The 19594-nt window shown below is 41.5% G+C and overlaps 2 protein-coding genes across 9 annotated transcripts in view; both read right to left on the reverse strand.

The window, feature by feature from the left end:
* Positions 1-192: 192 nt before the first annotated feature.
* On the reverse strand, positions 193-14139 carry tox4b (TOX high mobility group box family member 4 b). Of its 6 annotated transcripts, none has more exons than XM_080051677.1 (13): positions 14023-14139; positions 11226-11294; positions 9641-9691; positions 8125-8412; positions 7369-7632; positions 5961-6278; positions 5206-5286; positions 4323-4499; positions 3730-3969; positions 3101-3325; positions 2741-2895; positions 2339-2356; positions 193-2179 (listed from the first exon to the last, which is right to left on the reverse strand). In XM_080051677.1, the coding sequence occupies exons 1-13, from the start codon at positions 14026-14028 to the stop codon at positions 2095-2097; spliced, it is 1977 nt and encodes a 658-aa protein (XP_079907803.1). In that variant the 5' UTR covers positions 14029-14139; the 3' UTR covers positions 193-2094. The 6 variants fall into 6 exon arrangements, with proteins under 6 accessions (XP_079907803.1, XP_079907800.1, XP_079907804.1 ...); XM_080051674.1 differs by lacking the exon at positions 14023-14139 and adding an exon at positions 12115-12803; XM_080051678.1 differs by lacking the exon at positions 9641-9691.
* Positions 14140-15290: 1151 nt separating this feature from the next.
* The window catches only part of slc12a6 (solute carrier family 12 member 6), a 42538-nt gene continuing 38234 nt past the window's right edge, over positions 15291-19594 (reverse strand). For all 3 annotated transcript variants that reach the window (XM_080052121.1, XM_080052120.1, XM_080052119.1), the window contains 2 exons: positions 18710-18843; positions 15291-17634 (listed from right to left, as the gene is read on the reverse strand). In XM_080052121.1, the coding sequence (XP_079908247.1) occupies positions 17543-17634; positions 18710-18843 (226 nt within the window). In that variant the 3' untranslated portion in view covers positions 15291-17542. The remainder of the gene's footprint in view (positions 17635-18709; positions 18844-19594) is intronic.

Here is a 19594-nt window from a genome sequence, read left to right on the forward strand (position 1 = left end):
GAAAAAAATCTAATATTTGTATAGGATTTGTTCTGTAACTAAGAAAAAAATGCTATCATGTTTGATTAATCAATCTAACGCCACTTCAACTGTATGTCTGAGGCCAAAATGGGCATCACCAAATGTATATTATTAAAACATAAAATATTTTTATTTAGCCTTTACAAACATTTCCAGGATTTCCACAACGCACCAGAGCGATCATGTGACTGGGAACAGCTGAGTGTTTGGAAGCAACTGTGTCCCTTCAATGATTTATTCAACAGACAATTATTTTTAAGTTAAAACACGATATGTTTAAAACAGAAAGCAGAAAACCGCATACATTTCAGGGAAGTTAAAGGTGCTCCGAGGAACTTTCAAATTTGTGTTCATTCTTGCGCCCCCTTTGGACAAAAGCGGTAGTGTTTTTACTACGCCAGCTGTAGTTCCTGGGTGAGCGTACACCCATGACAAAGGCATTAAGAAAAACAATATAAAAATAGCATTCTTTGCACTGATGGTCTCGTTTGCTGTCATGTCATTTCTGATCATCAGAGGAAAAATTAGACTGTGTCAGAAATATTTAAAAGTTCCTCGTAGCACCTTTAAGCAGGAGATCGGAGACGGCTAGAGAAGTGAATCTTATAGCACCGGTTTGGAACGTTTTAATAAAAAAAAAAGCATGAAAGTAGTTTTTTTTTTCCTTCTGAAATTGGCTTGTAAAAGGTGACAAACATTCAGCTGATGGCAGATTCATTTCCACCTCATCTCATAACTGATTACCAATAATTCCCCCTCTTTGGACAACTCCAAAACAAACTTTTAAACCCGTTGTCAGGGTTCCCACGGTGATGCAATTTACTGGAAAAGATATGAAATGTGGAGAAACTGTTTCCAGACATGAAGATGTTTAAAATCGTGCTTATTTGCTGAACCACAAGAATGCCTGGGAAGTCTGTGTTCAATAAATCATGGCTCAAAATGGGGGCGCCCTTAGCTCAGTTGGTAGGGCGTCCTCCCCATGGGCCTCGGCCAGCAGCGGACCCGGGTTTGATTCCAGCCCGCGGTCGTTCTCTGCATGTCAATCCCCTCTCTGCCCCATTTCAACTCTGTCTCTACACTGTCAATAAAGCATAAAAATCCCCAAAAAATATCTTAAAAAACGATATGCAGTAAAGATGTTCATTATTCAGCCATGTGATTGTGAAACAGGCCTGAACATCAAGGTTATGGAAATTGTATAATATTTCATTGAAAGGTCATGGAAAAGTAAAAAAAAAAAAATATATGATTTGTAAAAGTGTGTAGGAAGTAACCCTGCTTTGTGCTTAGTCCAGTTCTTGCTCGTCTGTACATTAAAGGTGGTCTCAGTGATTCTGAACGATTGTTGTCTAAATCAGTTTACAGAGCCGAGGCTATGTATTGGATTAGGGATATTTTTTTACCAGCACACAACAGTACGGATAGGGAGCCGATTGTGATATATTGACAAAAAAATATTTGACAACAAGCATTCTCCAGACTCACTGACTCCACCTTTGGATCCCTTAAAGTAGCCAGTCGACAACCAAAGAGAAAATATCACTCCTCATATTTCATTCACATCAATACATCCTTAATGTAACAGTGAAGGGAACAGACCACACACACAAACCAAGTAGAATTTTTTCTTTAAATTAATTAAATATAACTGAATTAATTCGCAAGCTCATGATTACCTTCCTTGCATTTTTTCTTTTTTTTTCAAAACAATTAAAACCACCAAAAAATTTATATAAAATATTCTGTGTCTTTGATTTTTTTTTTTTCATCATCAAATCCATAATTTAAATTCATAATAGATACATTTTCCGGACAGTTATTTCGGTCTTTTCTTTCTTCTTTTTCTGTGGTATCACAATTCATCCCTCCGTCCGTCCGTCTGTCCAGTAGCATTTAGAGTTTTTATTTTGCGGTCATGTGAGCTCCCAAAAAAAAAATTTAAATAAAAAAAGTGTTTAAAGTACGTTGTAGTGTCTTTCAAATACGTTCCAGGGATCGTCCAATCTCCGTAGTTGTTGTTGTTGTTGTTGTCAAGTCCGTAACTAACGGTTATGTGCCAATACCTGAGCCTCATTCACTCATCAATTCATTTCTCCGTTCGTTTGCATTCCATGTGTTATTTCTTTGTCCTTTTTCGTTTGCTATGGCAGCGCTCCTTCCGTCATGCGTGTGTGTGTGTGTCTCTGTGTGTGTGTGTGTGTGTGTGTGTCTGTGTGCGTGTGTGTGTGTCTCTGTGTGTGCGTGTGTGTGTGTGTGTGTGTGTGTGTCCTCTCCCTATGCGACGGTGGTGGAGTTCTGCCCTCGGATCGCACACCACGCCATGAACACGTCCCTGTGAAGGTGAAAACATAAAAGACAAAGATTAGTTTTACTCTACTTTAGCGAATTTTGACATTTCATACATGTATGCCGGGTGTACAGGTACACACACACACACACACACACACACACACACCCCTTGCAGAGTTCACTTCCCGATTGAAATCGCCCAAAAAACAATTGCCTTCAGGAATTGCTTCTCAGTTCATCACAGCTGAAAAAGTCCCACAACTTCACAAACTCAACTCTTTTAGTGTTAACATATCTAATAAGAAACTGTTTGAACCTTGAACACACACACACACACACACACACACACACACACACACACACACACACACACACACACACACACACACACACACACACACACTTGTTTTTATTCTGTAGCCCATACCTGCAGTGTGTGGCGACGCACTCGTTGCTGCAGTATTCCTTGTCCCAGTCTTTGCTCTCCACGGCGGGGTTACTGCAGCCGGCGCGCACACACGTGTCTCTGCTGGAAGGGGCCGCAACGCTCGGGACGTGAGACACATTCACCTCAAGCTCCATCTGACAGACACACGGGACAGAGGACAAGTTACAGCAGTTAAAAAAAAAAAAAAGAACATCAGTTTTTTTTTTCCTAACTAGATTCTATCTATGGTCAGCTGTTCTATGTGTAGAATAGTAACAATAAAGAGAATGCGATTTGGAACGCAGGGTGTGTGTGTGTGTGTGTGTGTGTTTGTGTGTGTGTGTGTGTTCCGGGTCTTACTCCCTCCTCTGCCACGTCCTCTCCTCCCGTCTCCATGGCGACAGAGGGTCCCAGTTCCACCGTCAGTTCACCGGTCGCCGTGGACACAGACGATGGCGTTTCCCCCGACGACGCCACGATGATCGGAACGCCGGCGTCTGCCTGCTGCTGATTGGCCGATTGAACCACCTTGATCTGCAGAGGGGGCGGAGCCGAGGGGTTGCCGGCGACGACTCGAGGCTTGGCCTGTAGATAGGGGTGGCCGAGGGGGGGGGGACAATAGGCACGGTTTGGTTAGGATATCTCAGTTTTGAAATGTGTGTGTGTGTTCAGTACAGTTTTGGTTCTTAGTTAAGAGGAAAAATAGCTGAAAATAATTAGCTTTCAGCAACTAACAGCTGCAACTTCTCCAATAATAAAAATTATTCTCAAATAAAAGTTATGCACCGCAACCAAAGCAATCTTGCACATCAATGCTATTTAAGCCGTAGTTACATTTCACGGTTTACCTCTGGAACAACCTGTAAGTGCGTAATACACACACACACACACACACACACACACACACACACACACACACACACACACACACACACACACACACACACACACACACACACACACACACACACACACACACACACACACACCTGCAGAGGCGGGGGGGCCTGGCCGTGCTGTAGCCGTGGCGGAGGCGGCGTGCTCTGCATCTGTTGTAGTGGCGGCGGTTGTCGTGGCGAGGAGGCTGCCGTCGCGGTAACGGAGACGCCCCCGGAAGGCAGCGGCGTCGACTTGATGATGATCTTTGCCACAGTGGGAGGGGGGGGGCTCGGGGGGGACGGGGGGTAGAGAGGGGGTTTGATGGCCCCTGTTCTAGAGCGTGTGGTCACCTGTGGAAGGAACAAACGTGTAAGTATTGTTACACGCCCCTAAGATATACACACACATCCCTACCCACACACCCTTACCATTACCCTTACTTACACACACACACACCCCCTTACCCCTAGCCACACAAACACCTATACACACCCTTACCCACACACACACACACCTACTCCTACAAACACACACTCCCCTAAACACGGGGGCACACACACACACCTACCCAAACACACACAACTGCCCCCTCCCCCCACACACACCTACCCCTACAAACACACACACACACACACCCACCCCTATCCCCCCACACACACACACACACACACACACACACACACACACACACACACACACACACCTGTGGGAGGTCCAGGATGATGTTGGAGGTGCAGATGTTGGTGATGGTGTTCTCTTCGGGGTTGTAGTGCTGTGAGCGCGTCGTTGCCCGGGCAGCCAGCGACGCGGCCGCCATGATGGAGGGGGGAGGGGGGAGAGGGGGCGGCGACGGGGACGTGTCCATCACCTCTATGGAAGCCTGGAGGGGACAAAAAGGGGGATGAAATAGAGCAATAGAACATGTTAGAACATTCAAGTATACCCGCCTACCTACTTCCGCTCAATTTTCATTTCCCTTAAAGGCCTACTTCACCGGTGGGAATATGAAGGTGTATAGGATGAACCAATTTCAATTTTTTTTGCACATTTATACTACATATGATCTCAGAATTCAATACACCTTCATATTCGAACCGGTTATGTAGGCCTTTAGGTAGTCAGTCTGGGTATATTCGCGGGTTTTCTCCTGTAGATTTTTTACCTGTCCAATCAGCGAACAGAGGGAGTGGCTGAGAACAATGACGTGCGCAAGTTTCAGTAGCAGAAGCCGGCGCATGACATACGTCACGACCAAACGTTATGAGATTGGTTGGCAGATCCAGAGTGGCGCTGCGCAGATCAAATAGTTTTAAACTTCAACAGACACCCGGGTGCCTTCAAGTGAGTTAACGTTTATCAATTGAGCGATTCCAGACCTTCATTACAAATGAAATGGAGTACGATGGTCTGGTAGGATCAGGCTAGGTGTCCTAACTAGGGATGTGAACAATTTTTCAACTCAACGAAAAGATTTGGACTTTAATGGCCTAACTTAACCATGTGTGTGAGTGAGTGAGTCAAGGTCTTTTCGTGAGCAGCAACACAACTTCCGCCACCAAAAAACGTCGATTAAATTGTCAATTCACCTGGGACATCTGTCTCTCTCTGTACTCCGACATCGCCTTCAAGTATTCCTTCTTCGCTGCTTCGTTTTTCCTCTTGTAAACCTGGAGAGAAAAGAGAAGGAAATGTTTCTCTGACATTAGGGTTGTGTGTAAATCGTAAAGTAGGAAATTTACTCTTAGACAAAATATTCAGAGGACACAATCCTCACTTTAAAAAGGTGCTACGAGGAACTTTTAAATATTTCTGAAACAGTCTCATTTTTCCTCTGATGATCATAAATGACATGTAACAGCAAATGAGATCATCAGTGAACACATTTTTTTATATAGTTTTTCTTAATGCCTTTATCATGGGTATACGCTCACCCAGGAACTACAGCTGGCGTAGTAAAAACACTACCGCTTTTGTCCAAAGGGGGCGAAAGAAATAAACCCAAACTGAATGTTCCTCAGAGCACCTTTAACACAGGGCCCATATACATTCCCTCCCTGCGTTCCAAAATCACATTCTCTTCCTTTTCACTGCACTACATACTAAAGTACAGAAGAGTTTTAGGGCCACAGGAGAGAGAAAAAAAATCAGCTAATAAAGATTTATTTTCATTTTGTCGAGAAATGTCAAGAATAAAGACGAGTACTCCTAAATGCTATTGGAGTTAGTGGGGGCATTTATGTATTTTCAGCACGTGCATGTATTGGGACATCCTAAATCTTTTTCTGGCATACTAAACAGTAGGGAAGTATCAGAATTGGAACGCAGGGCAGTTTCCTCTCACCTGCTTCTGGTCCTCCCCCAGACTGTCCCACATCGAGGCCACGATCTTAGAAACTTCCCCAAACGTGGCGTTGGGGTTCTGGCCCTTAATGGCGGCCTGCGTGTCCCTGAAGAACAGTGCGTAAGCCGACACGGGCTTCTGCGGCTCGTTTGGGTCTTTCTTCTTCTTGCCTTTCTTCCCTTTCCTACCGCCGCCTGTTGTTGTTTTTGCCGCGACGCTTGTTGCCGGGGCCGACAGCGGCGACTCGGACAGCGAGGAGTCGAGAGAGATGACGGCCGGAGAGACGGCCAGAGAGACGGGAGACTCAACCAGCACGCTCTGAGAATGATGCAAGTTAGAAAGAAGATTATACAGTGATTTAAGTTGAGCCCAATTCCACTGCCTATAGTGCACCTTCCAGAGACTTAAAGGTGCAGTGTGTAATATGACATCATCAAGAAAGTTCTACAAAGTTCTAGAATGCAACACTCCCTGGGTAACCCCAACCCTTTCGAATAATAACAGAAGCTACAGTGGCCTTCGAGGACAAGAATAATTCTAAATTTCAAACAATGCATCTGATGACATTCTAACTATGACACTTTCAAGATGGCGGCACTAGGCCTTGGTGCAAGATATGCAGAAATATGGACATATATGAGACCCTTTCTAAGGGGAAAAAAAATTCAAACTATTTTTTTCAGCTATTATGCACTAAATTAAATGTACTTATGGATATTATAATTACTTTCTACAAAATCTGCTAGGAAATAAAACCCAAAATTCTACACACTGCAGGTTTAAAGGCTTTCCAGAGACTTTTTTTTTTTTTTTTTTTTTTACAAAGAAGTGAACATTCTCTAAGGTTTATTCTCATAACTGGATAAACAAACTTTCCTCACAGGGAAATGTGATCCCTGGAACACTGTTTGAAGTCAGAAAGCTTCCTGAAAAGTTTCACTGTTGTTGTTGTTTACAGCAGCAGGGCCCACAGTTTGGTTTACAAACTTATTCTAGTCTTATACGTTTGGTTCCAGGTTCCTCAAAATAATTAAGTTTTGATTGATGATGAAAGAATTATTCAATACTAAGAATTACATGTAGAGAAAATATGCTTTGTAAACTAACTGCAGGCTCTGTGAATGTAAACAAATCCCCCTCCTCCTTAGTAATAGAGACTTAAAGCCCCTGAAAACGGTGTCAATCCTATTTGTCTTTAACAATTTACTGTATATCTGTGATTCGTTAATTCATTCATACCTTTGTTAATTTGCATTTCATGTGTCATGTGTTACTTGTTTTTAAATGCGCTGTACCACCAAGTCAAATTCCCGTGTACTTCTGTACATTTGGCAAAATAAAGTTCCTCTGATTCTGATTGTGTATATATTTATCAAGCAATATAAATAACTTGTATTTTCATCCTCACCCTCCTAAAGTCGTCCATGTCGTCATCCTGTAGTGAGCTGGTGGGGGACGCCCCGGCAGACAGAGGGTTGTCCGGTGACTGTGCCCGCTGCAGGATGCTGCCGCCGCCCAAACCCAGCCCCAGCTCAGCACTCAGCTCTGATTGGTCGATGGTGCTCAGCTGACCGGAGCCTAGCAACGCCTGGCCCATGTCGCCGAGCGGCACGTCGATGGTTACCGGGGACGAACTGCTGAACTGGGAGCCGATTGGATCATGGCCCATATCCTGGAAGGGGACAGGTGATTGGTTAATGGTCTTTCTTTTTATTGATATAGAATTTGATAAAATATACTTTTATATGTTATATTTGTTCCACTTATATAGCGCTTTTCCCTGGTTTTTCAAATCTCTTCACATTGTACACAGTCAACACATTCATACACCGATAGCAGCAGCAGCTACCACGCAGGGTGCAAGCTAACTACCGGGAGCAATTAAGGGTTCAGTGTCTCTTTGCCCAGGGACACTTGGACATGTGGCGGGGAGACGGGGAGACAATAAGCTTTTACAAAAATCTGACTGAAAATAAATCTTCAGAAATATTATAAAACATAGAATAAAGCATTTTACTGTCAGAGGCCTTTCATTTGGATTGATACATATTGCCTATAACTCTTTTCAGATGCTTTACTATCGTGCAACTAATTCCCCAAATAACATAGTTAGAAGGAAGTTGTGTATTTGGGTTTACAGTTACAGGGGGCTTTAAAGACTCACCATTCCCAGTGAGGAGCTGAGCAGCCCGCCCCCTCCGGCCTGGCTGATCACACCCAGACTCAGGTGCTCGAGTCCCTGCGACGAAGCGCTCACGAACGTGGACGCGAATGACGGGTCGTCCCCTTCCACCACCGCGTTCCTGGGAACCACCACGCTGTCGGGGGGGACGCCGTCGGAAAGCTCCCCGAAATGTGACACCACGTCGGACACGGTGAGGGCCGAGTCAGGGTCCAAGGATATGGGAGGGATCTCGAACTCTTCATCGCCAAGACTGGGAGTGTGGAAGGTCTAAAGGGGGGTAGATGGATGGAACACACACACAGACAGGCAGACACACACACACACACACACACACACACACACACACACACACACACACACACACACACACAGGCAGGCAAACACACACACACACACACAGACACACACACACACACACACACACGATATAAGTGTTACAAGAGAAGAAAGGAGGTTAAATTTGAATGGGAAAGATTTGGGATAAAAAAGTTTTGGGGAGAAATTGGGGTCGAAGAGGCGTAAAAAAGAAGGACAGAAAACAACAAGAAAAGGGGGAAAAGATTCAGTTTAGTTATTGCAGCTCAGCAACAGAAAATCATAGAAGAAGAGTTAGTAGAAAGATTTACAGGAAGTTATTTTTTTTTCAACAATTTTAGAGAATGAAATGTATCTGTAACATACATGAGTTCGGTGTGAGGAGCTCGGTGTGTGTCAAACAAATCAAGTTTAGCAAATGAACCTGTTTTTCTGGTGTCGTAAAACCGGCTTGTTTTTAACTTTTAACAGGGGGGGGGGGATGACCATTGTTAAGCTATTTAGCATGTCGCAGAAAGAGGGCGAGACCGAGTGGTACTTGATTTGGGATGCACACACACACACACACACACACACACACACACACACAAGTGCATCCCCTAGCCCCTTACCCTAACCATCAAAACTAAATGTCTAACCCCAACCCTTACACTAACTTAAACCAAATTCTAACCTGAACCTTAAAATCTAGTGTTAACCCTCAAACAGCCCTTTAAAGGCCTGTCCCAAAGTGACAACCAGCAAAAATGTCCTCACTCTTTAGGTCTTAAACTCAAATTGGTTCTCACAAAAATAGTTGTACAAGAACACACGAACACACACACACGCACACACACACACACACACACACACACACACACACACACACACACACACACACACACACACACACACACACACACACACACACACACACACACACACACACACACACACACACACACACACACACACACACACACACACACACACACACTTCATGCAACTCGCAACCTAAAACTCAAATCCTCGGTGTGTATCGCGTGTAAACATTCGTACATTCTTCCACACAGTGTTGTATGATTCACTCGAGTGAAAGGCAGCAACAATAAAAAGAAGAAAATAAAATAATAATTAAAAAAAAGGTGTTTGAATTAAAGTAGCGTGGAAAAATTAAAAGTATTTATAGAATAATTCATACTCCACCAGCAGATCCAGCGAGGCCGAAGAGGTCAATGGGTTTAGTCGCACACTAAAAAATGTCAGTATGTCAGTAAAGTGCACGTTGGAAGCATATTACAATTTATTTTTTAGCCGTTATTTATATGTACTTACACTGGCATCTACATTAAATTAGCCATGACACATTAGAAAAGGCCTTTGTTTTGTACCACACATATTATTTAGGATTAATAAAAAGGTGAAGAAAATCATTATTCACATGGTTGAAAACTTGAAAATGCTAGAATTTTTTTTTTATTTGAGTCAGAAAATGCCGATTCAAAGTTGTGCTGTATGATGAGACCAGTTTGTACCAACAGTTAGTTCATATTATTACATTGAAGTCACAGAGATAAGCCGCCATTTTGTAGTAAAGATAAAACAGCTGGTGATCTTGGTAACACTTAAAGGGCCAGTTTCACGGACATGGATTAAGCCAAGTCCTCGACTAAATTGTACTTTCAATGGACATTCTCCATTCAATATTCCATTTAGTCCAGGACTAGGCTTAAACCATGTCTTTGAAACTGGCCCTAATTATTATTATTTTTTTTTTTAACCTTTATTTATACAGGTAAATCCCATTGAGACCGAAGACTCTTTTTCAAGGGAGACCTGTTTTCCTTTCCCACGTTACCATTCACACACACATTCATACACCGATAGCAGCAGGCTAACTATCGACATTCACACAACTGGACTCTATGTCTGATTTGAAGGGCATTCCACAATCGTCAAGGAACTCTTAACTATCTGGATTAAAAAAATATGCAGTCCGTTGCAAAACAAAAAAACTATTAATTTTGCCTAAACCACAAAGTCAGAATTTATTTTTTGTACAACATCAGAGCAATTAATGTGTTGTACTATAAGAGATGATAAAAAGATAGAAATTTAATTTACACACACACACCCACACCCACACCCACACACACACACACACACACACACACACACACACACACACACACACACACACACACACACACACACACACACACACACACACACAGAGCTAATACTTTGAAGGTAGAGTCAGCGGTTCTGGAGAACGCTTGTTGTCAAAAATCTCTTTGTGTGTCAAAAAAATCAGTGAATATCTCCTCACAATCTGCTACCCGTCCGTACTGTGTGTGTGTGTTGAAAAGAAAATCTGCTTACGTACACAGCCTAGGCTCTGTAAACTGGTATGTAAACAAAGGTAGGCCCACCGTAGATAGCAACATGTCAGTTTACAGAGCCTAGGCTGTGTATTATTCTCCAGAAATCGCTGATACCTAAAAGTCAGAAAGCTCACGAGTATCGTTACTATAATGTGAATCGAAAGTGGCATTAACTCTGTGACTCCAATGTTCAGTAAAACAAGACAGCATTTTCAAACTTTAAAGGGAAAAAGAGTTGATTCACCCTAGAACCTGTGTGTGTGTGTGTGTGTGTGTGTGTGTGTGTGTGTGTGTGTGTGTGTGTGTGTGTGTGTGTGTAACCTGTCAGTGAGAAAAACCTGTAATGCGTGCGTGTAATGTGCGGTGTCACTTTAAGATGTAAATGTAATCGGTTTCTACTACCTCTGATGACGAGAGGAAGGGATGGCCCGACCCGGAGATGGTCAGGTAGTTGTCACTGCCTCCAGGGAACTGAAACACACACACACACACACACACACACACACACACACACACACACACACACACACACACACACACACACACACACACACACACACACACACACACACACACACACACACACACACACACACACACACACACACACACACACACACACACACACACACACACACACACACACACACACACACACACACAAGGAAATTATTATGTTTTACATTACATAACATTTTAGAGAAACAAAATCTGTAGAGAAAAACAGCGATTGATTTTTTTAAGGGTAATTTTGCATAAAATATGACATTTGATCCAGTGAAAAAGTTAGAAGAACTTGTTGTGATTTTTTTGTTTTATAAAGTTGGTGTGTCATTATATTTTATGTCAGGTAGTCTTCGGACTCAATGGGATTTACCTGTATAAATAAAGGTTAAGAAGGTAATTAAAAAAAAACACAAAAAAATAGAAAAAAATAGGTCTATTTATTATGTATCGCTTGATTGATTTAAGACAGTTTTAAACAAATGAAGGCATTATTTTACGACAAATTAATTAATTACTTTTAGAGGAACACTGCTTTAATTTAATTCACAAATATAAATAATGATTCCCATAATTTATAAAAAAAAAATAGTGTCACCTTGTCAGTCCATTGAACTCTTGATTTAAGACATTTTTAATACCGATATTAAAGCCTTATTTATTTAAAATTAATTTGGCTAATTTAATACATTATAAGACTAGGAATCTACAGTAAAACACTGCTTTTATTTTGTTGAAATAGGCTATACAACTCAACGATTTCCCTCATTCATAAAAATAGTGTCACCTTGGTGTCAGAGTCAAATCCATTGAAAGACTGCGGGTCCAAGAACTCTGGGTCCCCGTCGTGTTGCCCGGTACCGTCCGTTAAATCCGAATAAAAATTAAGATCCATCGTTTTATCAATAGCTGGTCCTCATGTGTTACAATCTATACAGCCCCCTTTTAAAGCCAATTTAAGCCAAATGGGACGTTTCGAAAAAAAATTAAAAAAAAATAATAATTTAAATGTGTCAGTGAGAAAAACCTCACCCAGAGTCCAGATGAAACCAGCCAGTGACAGCCTTATTTTACAGCACAGATGTTTGGGCTATACGCTCACACGACTGATAATAAAAAGAGGGACGCATGTGCACGCGAGTAACAACCATGCCCCAAAAATAACCCGGTAACGTGGCTGTGTCTGTCTGTCGCCGGCTCTGCTGTATGTGCTGACTGGTCCTAACGCGCTTTAGCTTTAGCTGTCGGCTTTGCGTTGACGCACAGGGGAAGCGAATGGATCTGGACCACACGCGTTTGGTTTGTCCGTCGGTCCGCAAACGTGTCATTCAAGACATTCAAGACGCAGCCACGCGGGGCTTTAAATTGGGTTATAACTGGCGCGTGATGTCGCTCCGGGGAAAAACGATTAGGATCGTTGTCAAGGTTTCTGAATGAAAGAAAAGCACAGCGAGTACACGGTGTGGTCTGATCTATTTTTTTCTCTTCCGTTTCTCTGGTCTGTCTGTGTGGTGTCAGCCCGGCCAGGCTGAGCAGTGGATCCCAGAGACACGGATCACGGATTGGACAAAACGGAATAAGTCAAGCTGCACGAGGACAACACTGACTGGATGGATGCTGGTGTTTCAAAATAGATAATATAGGCGTAAACATTTATTTTATTTTTTTATATAGCCTATATATATTTTTTTTTCGATTTGTGGATGAAAAACACACACAACAAATACAGGCTTCTAATATAAGGTATTATTACTACTCCATACAATTGAAAGATCCTTTTTTCTTGAGGACTTTTTGGGGCAATTGTCTCTTATCATAATTGATCCAAAAACTTCTATTAATATTATTTAAGATGCCTTTAAACTACATTTTCTAGATTTGTGTTAATTATATGTTAATTGTATTTGGGCTAAGTAATGTTTTGACTTTTTTTTCGGGCCTAGAATTCAGGTCGTCTACTTTTTAACCTATTTTTTCAGCAGGACCAGGGGGAAAGCCATAGATAGTATAATAAAGGGGAAAGGCTATTATTAAGAGATTTTATTTTTAAATTTGTGACAGGAAGCCGTCTGTCATCTTGTTCTTCTCGACATTAAAGAGTTAAATTTGCAACATTTGTCTCATTGTAGCTTTAACAATAAAATGTAGCGACTGGAACGAAGTTTAGCTGAGAACCACACACGATTCAGTCCTCTCTAACAAAGTATTCTTAATGTTTTTTAAGAGTTACATTATGTTATTTTAGAATTCAAGACCTATTTTATCTCCTGTTCTTTACAGTTACTTACTTGTCTTAACCTTAATCCTATTGCTAAGCAGCAGTGAAGGTGTGTCACAGACGAACATTTACATCCATAATTAGGTTGTATAGGGCCTAGATAGGCTAGTAAACGTCTGTAAAAAAAGCTGTATACCATTTCTTTGAAGACTTCACATTAATTAACATAGGCCTAAAGTTATTACATCAACACCATAAATGATGAGTTTCAGTGATAGCAAAGGTTAAAATGAGTAGTCGTCTATAAAAGGGGAAAATAGATGAGATGTGGTTATATTAGTCAAATAAATAAAAGGAAAACAAATGAGGAAGGAGATTCGCTCAACAACTAGGCCTACATGTCGTTATTTTTCATAGAATTAAGACACGTGTGGTTATTTTATTACGTCATAAGTGTCTAACGCTAACTCCTCTTACCTCCATGCTCACCCCCGCAACCTGATATGTTTTGTTTTTGTGTTATTTTCCAACTTTGGCAAAGTGAACTTCGCCCAGAATTGATTTCCTCAAATATCACAACAAGGAAGCCTCTGGTGTCCGGAGTGTACGTAAAAGTGGAAGAGACGTCATCACGCAAGACTGAGAATGGGTGTGGATATTTCAGAATAAAATACCTGTCATTTGATAAACAGCTCTGGAAAAAATTAAGAGACCACTCCAAATGTTCAGTGTCCCCGTCAATTTCTTTATAGGTCCATGGTCAATACACGATCTGAGGAGCCTGCACGATATGAGGTGCGCGTGCGCAAAATGGCCGCCATCGTTGACAGCCCGCTTAGCTCAGAGTGTTTTGGAGAGCCACAGACTGCACTAAAAACAGACTGTAACTCGCTCAATTCTGAACCGATTATCATGACATTTAGTTTGTTATGAAGATAGAACAATTAATCATGCTACTGATTACGTGTTGGAATTAAATTCAGTTACAGGCCGCTGACCCATGGACTTTGTGTGTGTGTGTTTGTGCTCACGGGGAACTTTAGGAGGGGGCGGGGGTGAGGACGCTGACGTGCGTTGCCTAGGCGACTGCGGGCTTTTCATGAGTAGAATGAAAATGTGGGTTTTATAACATAAACTACTGACAACATTTCTACCAAATTACAATACATTTTTTATCATTTAGAGCATTTTCAATAAATCATAGCCTATAGAGATTAAGATTTAAGAAATTTTAAGACTGGTCTCTTTTTCCGGAGCTGTATAATATATATTTTTTTACTGTGACCATTTATACAATATTTATGAATACAACTTTTAATATTTAATCAAAAAGAAGTAAAGAAAAAAAGGACGGTTCTGTTCGGTTGCTTATGTTGTTCTCTACACAATTTCAAAATAAAAGTATAGCATAAATATTATATAAAATTTAATATTTTGATGTATTGGACTTTGCAAATAAATTAGATTATTTTGAAAATACATTCTTTAAAGATATTTTTTTTTGGCATTTTTATGCTTTATTGATAGTGTAGAGACAGAGTTGAAATGGTGCAGAGAGGGGAGTGACATGCAGAGAACGACCGCAGGCTGGAGTCGAACCCGGGTCCGCTGCTGGCCGAGGCCCAAGGGGGGGGGGACGCTCTACCAACTGAGCTAAGGGCGCCCCCAATGAAAATACATTCTTGATATAACACATCGTCATGGTAACATGGTGGTAACACAAAACAGATCACAACTCTTGTAACTTTTCTTTCAAAATTGCTTTATTAATTCCTGTATTTTCTTTTTTCAAGCAAAGTTTTTTTTTTATGATTCCTTTTTATATTAATGTAATTAAAAAAAGATAAAACTTGGGATCTTTTTTCGTCTTTATGTACAAGCAAGAAAAACAAAAAACGATGTTTTTTAGGAAAATAACAATGAACATAAAATAATCCCTGAACATTATAACACTGTAAAAAAAATTTAAAATAAAAATTGAACGAAAGAGTGGAATCAAACACCTCTAGTTTACAGATCGTTACTTTACAACAGACTCACGCACGCACGCACACACACACACACACACACACACACACACTATCAGACAGACAGACAGACACACACACACACACAGGAGGGTGTCAGCAGGTTCAGTTCAGGTGTAAGGTGAGGTGGAGAGTTTAAGGGCACAAGCTCACACTACACAGCGCAGAAAGAATGGTAAACACCATGTAACACACACACACACACACACACACACACAGACAAACACACACACAGACACACACACACACACACACAAACACACACACACACACAGACACACACACACTCTCTCTCTGTTAAGTGAGTGACATTATCGACAGCGTGCAGTGCAGTGGTTTCCCTCCATAGTGGTCCAGTCTTTCACCAGTTTGTCCAATTCTTCACGTCCCGATTCCATCAGCAACATTAAGATTATCCGTTATCTTCTCACCGCGGGATATAGTAGGAAACGTTTTCTCGATTCCCTTATATGTCTTAATAAAGCTAACTCGACTTGACTTGATTCTTGTGAAGTTTACGGCACGGCAGAGATCACCTCGAATAGATTTTGTTTCGTTGATTTAACTTGTGGTTTTCCTGGGGTCTTTTTCTGATATCACAAAGATAAATATATTTGGGGCATAAAGGCAGCAGCCCCCATTTCCAGACTTCCCAATTCGCATGTAATGGCAGAGCGTAATGCTTGTGTCACTGAAAATAACGTAACTGTAAATCATTTCTGTAATTGGCTTTCATCAGATTATGGAGAAGCGGGTTTATGGGAACTCAGAAGACAACATTTTTATTTTATTTCTATCCGAAAACAAATTTTATTTTGTTACTGAGACATGGAAATTGTATTCACATTAAAATTTTGACTTTTTGTCAGAACATTAGACTTTTCCAAAATCATAATTTTTAACAACTTAATTGGACTAAAAGTCTCATCATTATTGTTTTGGCCAAAATTGGGATTAAAAAAAAAATCAAAATGTAAATGCATTATCTTCCCTTAGCTCACTGTAGACATTTAGTTTCATAATTTTTAATTATTCATTGAGCAGTTTTAGTTGTACTCGACTAACTCTTCACTGATTTTTTTCTGCGTTTCCAGGTAAAAAAAAAAGAAGTAATCCACACCGAGGAGTAGATTCTGAGATGTAGCAGCAAGTTCAAACATAATCAAATTCTGAGAAAAAAATAAAAAGAGTTAGCTGTTATCGATAAGCATTACCGGTACTTAAAACAATTTAACCGTGGAAAAGCATCAAGATTTTCCTTAAAACTAGAAGCTCCTCATTCCCTGCGATGCACTGTGGCCTTTCCTGTTATTATGAAGCGCTTGTTTTAAACTTTTCCGAGTCTTCAAAGAGAGAGAGAGGGAAAAAAATAAATCCAAAACTTTTTCCAGTCTTTTTTTTGCTGACTCTCATAAACACGTCACACCTGCGTCCAGAAATACATTCTGTACAGAAAGCAGAAAGCAACCCTGAGTCTGCTCCCATTCTGCCACACTCACTGTTACATCTACATCGTGTATTTCTACGCTGGTCCCTTCTCCAACAAACAAACCTCCTTCAGATGGACCACACACACACACACACTCTTACGCGAACACACACACTCTTACGCAAACACACACACTCTTACGCAAACACACACACACACACTCTTACACACACACACACACACACACAATCACTCGTTTTCTTTTTTTGCTCATTCGTGGAATCGTGTTGGCATTTCCGCAGCGCGACATAAGTGGAATGGAACCCTCGTCATGACAGCGATAGTGTAGCGGCGAGTGAAAGGTATAAAGGGACTGTAGTTGGAAGGGGTTTTGGTTGGTGGGTGTCGGGGGCGTGATGACTGACTCGGCAGCCAATGACAGTCTCTCTTTCTGAGGCCCCTCCCACCACCGTCTCTCCCTCCTTCGCTGTGATTGGGCGGCTCGTTGCTAACGGCTCGTTGCTAACGCTGTTTGTGTGAATCAGGAGTAGATGGTGATGACCTCACTTCCTCCCCCTCGGACCAATAGCACGCGCTCCAGTCCTTCCGTTAGAACCTCCAGGAACTCCATGTCTGAGTAGCAAGTTAAAGACCTACGTTACCGGTGGAAATATGAAAGTGTTTTGAACTCTGAGATCCTATGTAGTATAAATGTGCAAAAAGTTTAGAAATCGCCGGTTCATCCTAGCCTGAGAAAAGGCAGAAAGAGTGTTTTACGGTCTCACGGTCTAACCCTACATTTTACTATGTGTGATGTCACTACATGTCCGAGTCACAAGTCAGAGGGTTTTAGTAGCGATCACACAAAGATGCTTTAGATATCATCTAATGAAAACATGAATTTACTGGATTCTTCCGTCTCATTATCAATGTACGAAAGCTCGTCGTAGCTATATATTCTGAAAAAAGTGCAACCAGCTGTGTTCATTTCTAGTATTTCATGACACTAATAAAGGCAGAGTTATGATATAAAATATAGTAGTGGTACAAGCCCTTCTAGTGAAACAAACTGGGAGATGAAAATCTAATGTTATGTATTATTATTTATTAACCTTTATTTATACAGATATATCCCATTGAGTCCGAAGACTCTTTTGCAAGGGAGACCTGTTCCCATTTACACGTTACCATTCACACACACACATTCATACACCGATAGCAGGCTAACTATCGACATTCACACGAGGCAAGGTGGGTGAAGTGTCTTGCCCAAGGACACAACAACTATGACACAGGTGGCAGGGCGGGGATCGAACCTCCAACCCTTTGATCATCGGCCGACCCGCTCTACCAGCTGAGCCACAGTCGCCCCAAATGTGCACTTTCAATGTCTTCGGTTTACTGCATATTGCACATATTGTAAATATTCTTCCTCATATTGCACATTTCAACTTTTTTTTTCTACATCGTTTAGTTCTGCCTTACCTTTTGCACTATTTAGAATGTATTAGTTTTTTTATACAACTTATCTCATCCTTTCTTATTTTATCCTTTCGTTCTTATTGCCCCAGCGGGTCGGAGATAATCGTAATTTCGATTCCTCTGTATGTCTGGCACATATTGCAGAAATTGACAATAAAACTGACTTGACTTTGACTAATTTGGTTAAATAATGTTTAACCCCCTGTTAAGGCTGTGTTTAGGATACAGTTCTCGTCCCCGTCTGTGTTCCTGGGGGGTCCCGGCATGTTGAGCAGGACGAGTCGCGCGTCGTGGGACTTGTTGACGATCACCTCGTTCAGCTTGACGGCGGTGTGCATCCGCCGCACGTTGGAGTGATCCCTGAGACGGAGAGAAAAATATGCATCTTAAAAGGTGCAGTGTGTAGTAAAAAGTAAAGTAAAGTAAGTAAGTAAAGTAAAATTTATTTATAAAAGCACATTTATAACAGTTTTCACTGACCAAAGTGCTGTACATAGTGCATTCAGTAGGCCAACATGGGCCAACATGAAGGTAAAATAACAACAACAACAATAGAAAAAATAAAGATAAAAAATACAAAATACATAACCCGGACTTCCACACACAAACATATACAGTAGTGTAAAAGTCAGATAGCTAATGGGGAGGGAAAGCCAGGGTGTACAGATGGGTTTTGAGCCTTGATTTAAAGGCAGTAATGGAGGGGGCATCACGTATGTCAGGTGGCAGTTGGTTCCACAAGCGTGGGGCAGCTACTGCGAAGGCCCGGTCACCTTTTTGTTTTAATCTGGATCGGGGGATGTGGAGAAGACCCTTATTGGAGGATCTTAGGGTCCTAGGGGCTGAGTGGGGGTGTACAAGGTCCGCTATATAAGATGGGGCCTGACCATTGAGGGCTTTGAATACCAGGAGAACTGTTTTGAAAATGATCCTTTGTTGTACAGGCAGCCAGTGAAGGGAAGCAAGAACGGGTGTGATGTGTTCCCACTTTTTTGACCCAGTCAACAGTCTTGCTGCTGCATTCTGGACTATTTGGAGGCGTGATATGAGGGACTGAGGGAGACCAAGGTAGAGGGAGTTACAGTAATCCAGCCGTGATGTTATGAAAGCA

This window comes from Ammodytes marinus (assembly GCF_949987685.1).
Source record: "Ammodytes marinus genome assembly, chromosome: 23".
NCBI lineage: Eukaryota > Metazoa > Chordata > Actinopteri > Uranoscopiformes > Ammodytidae > Ammodytes > Ammodytes marinus.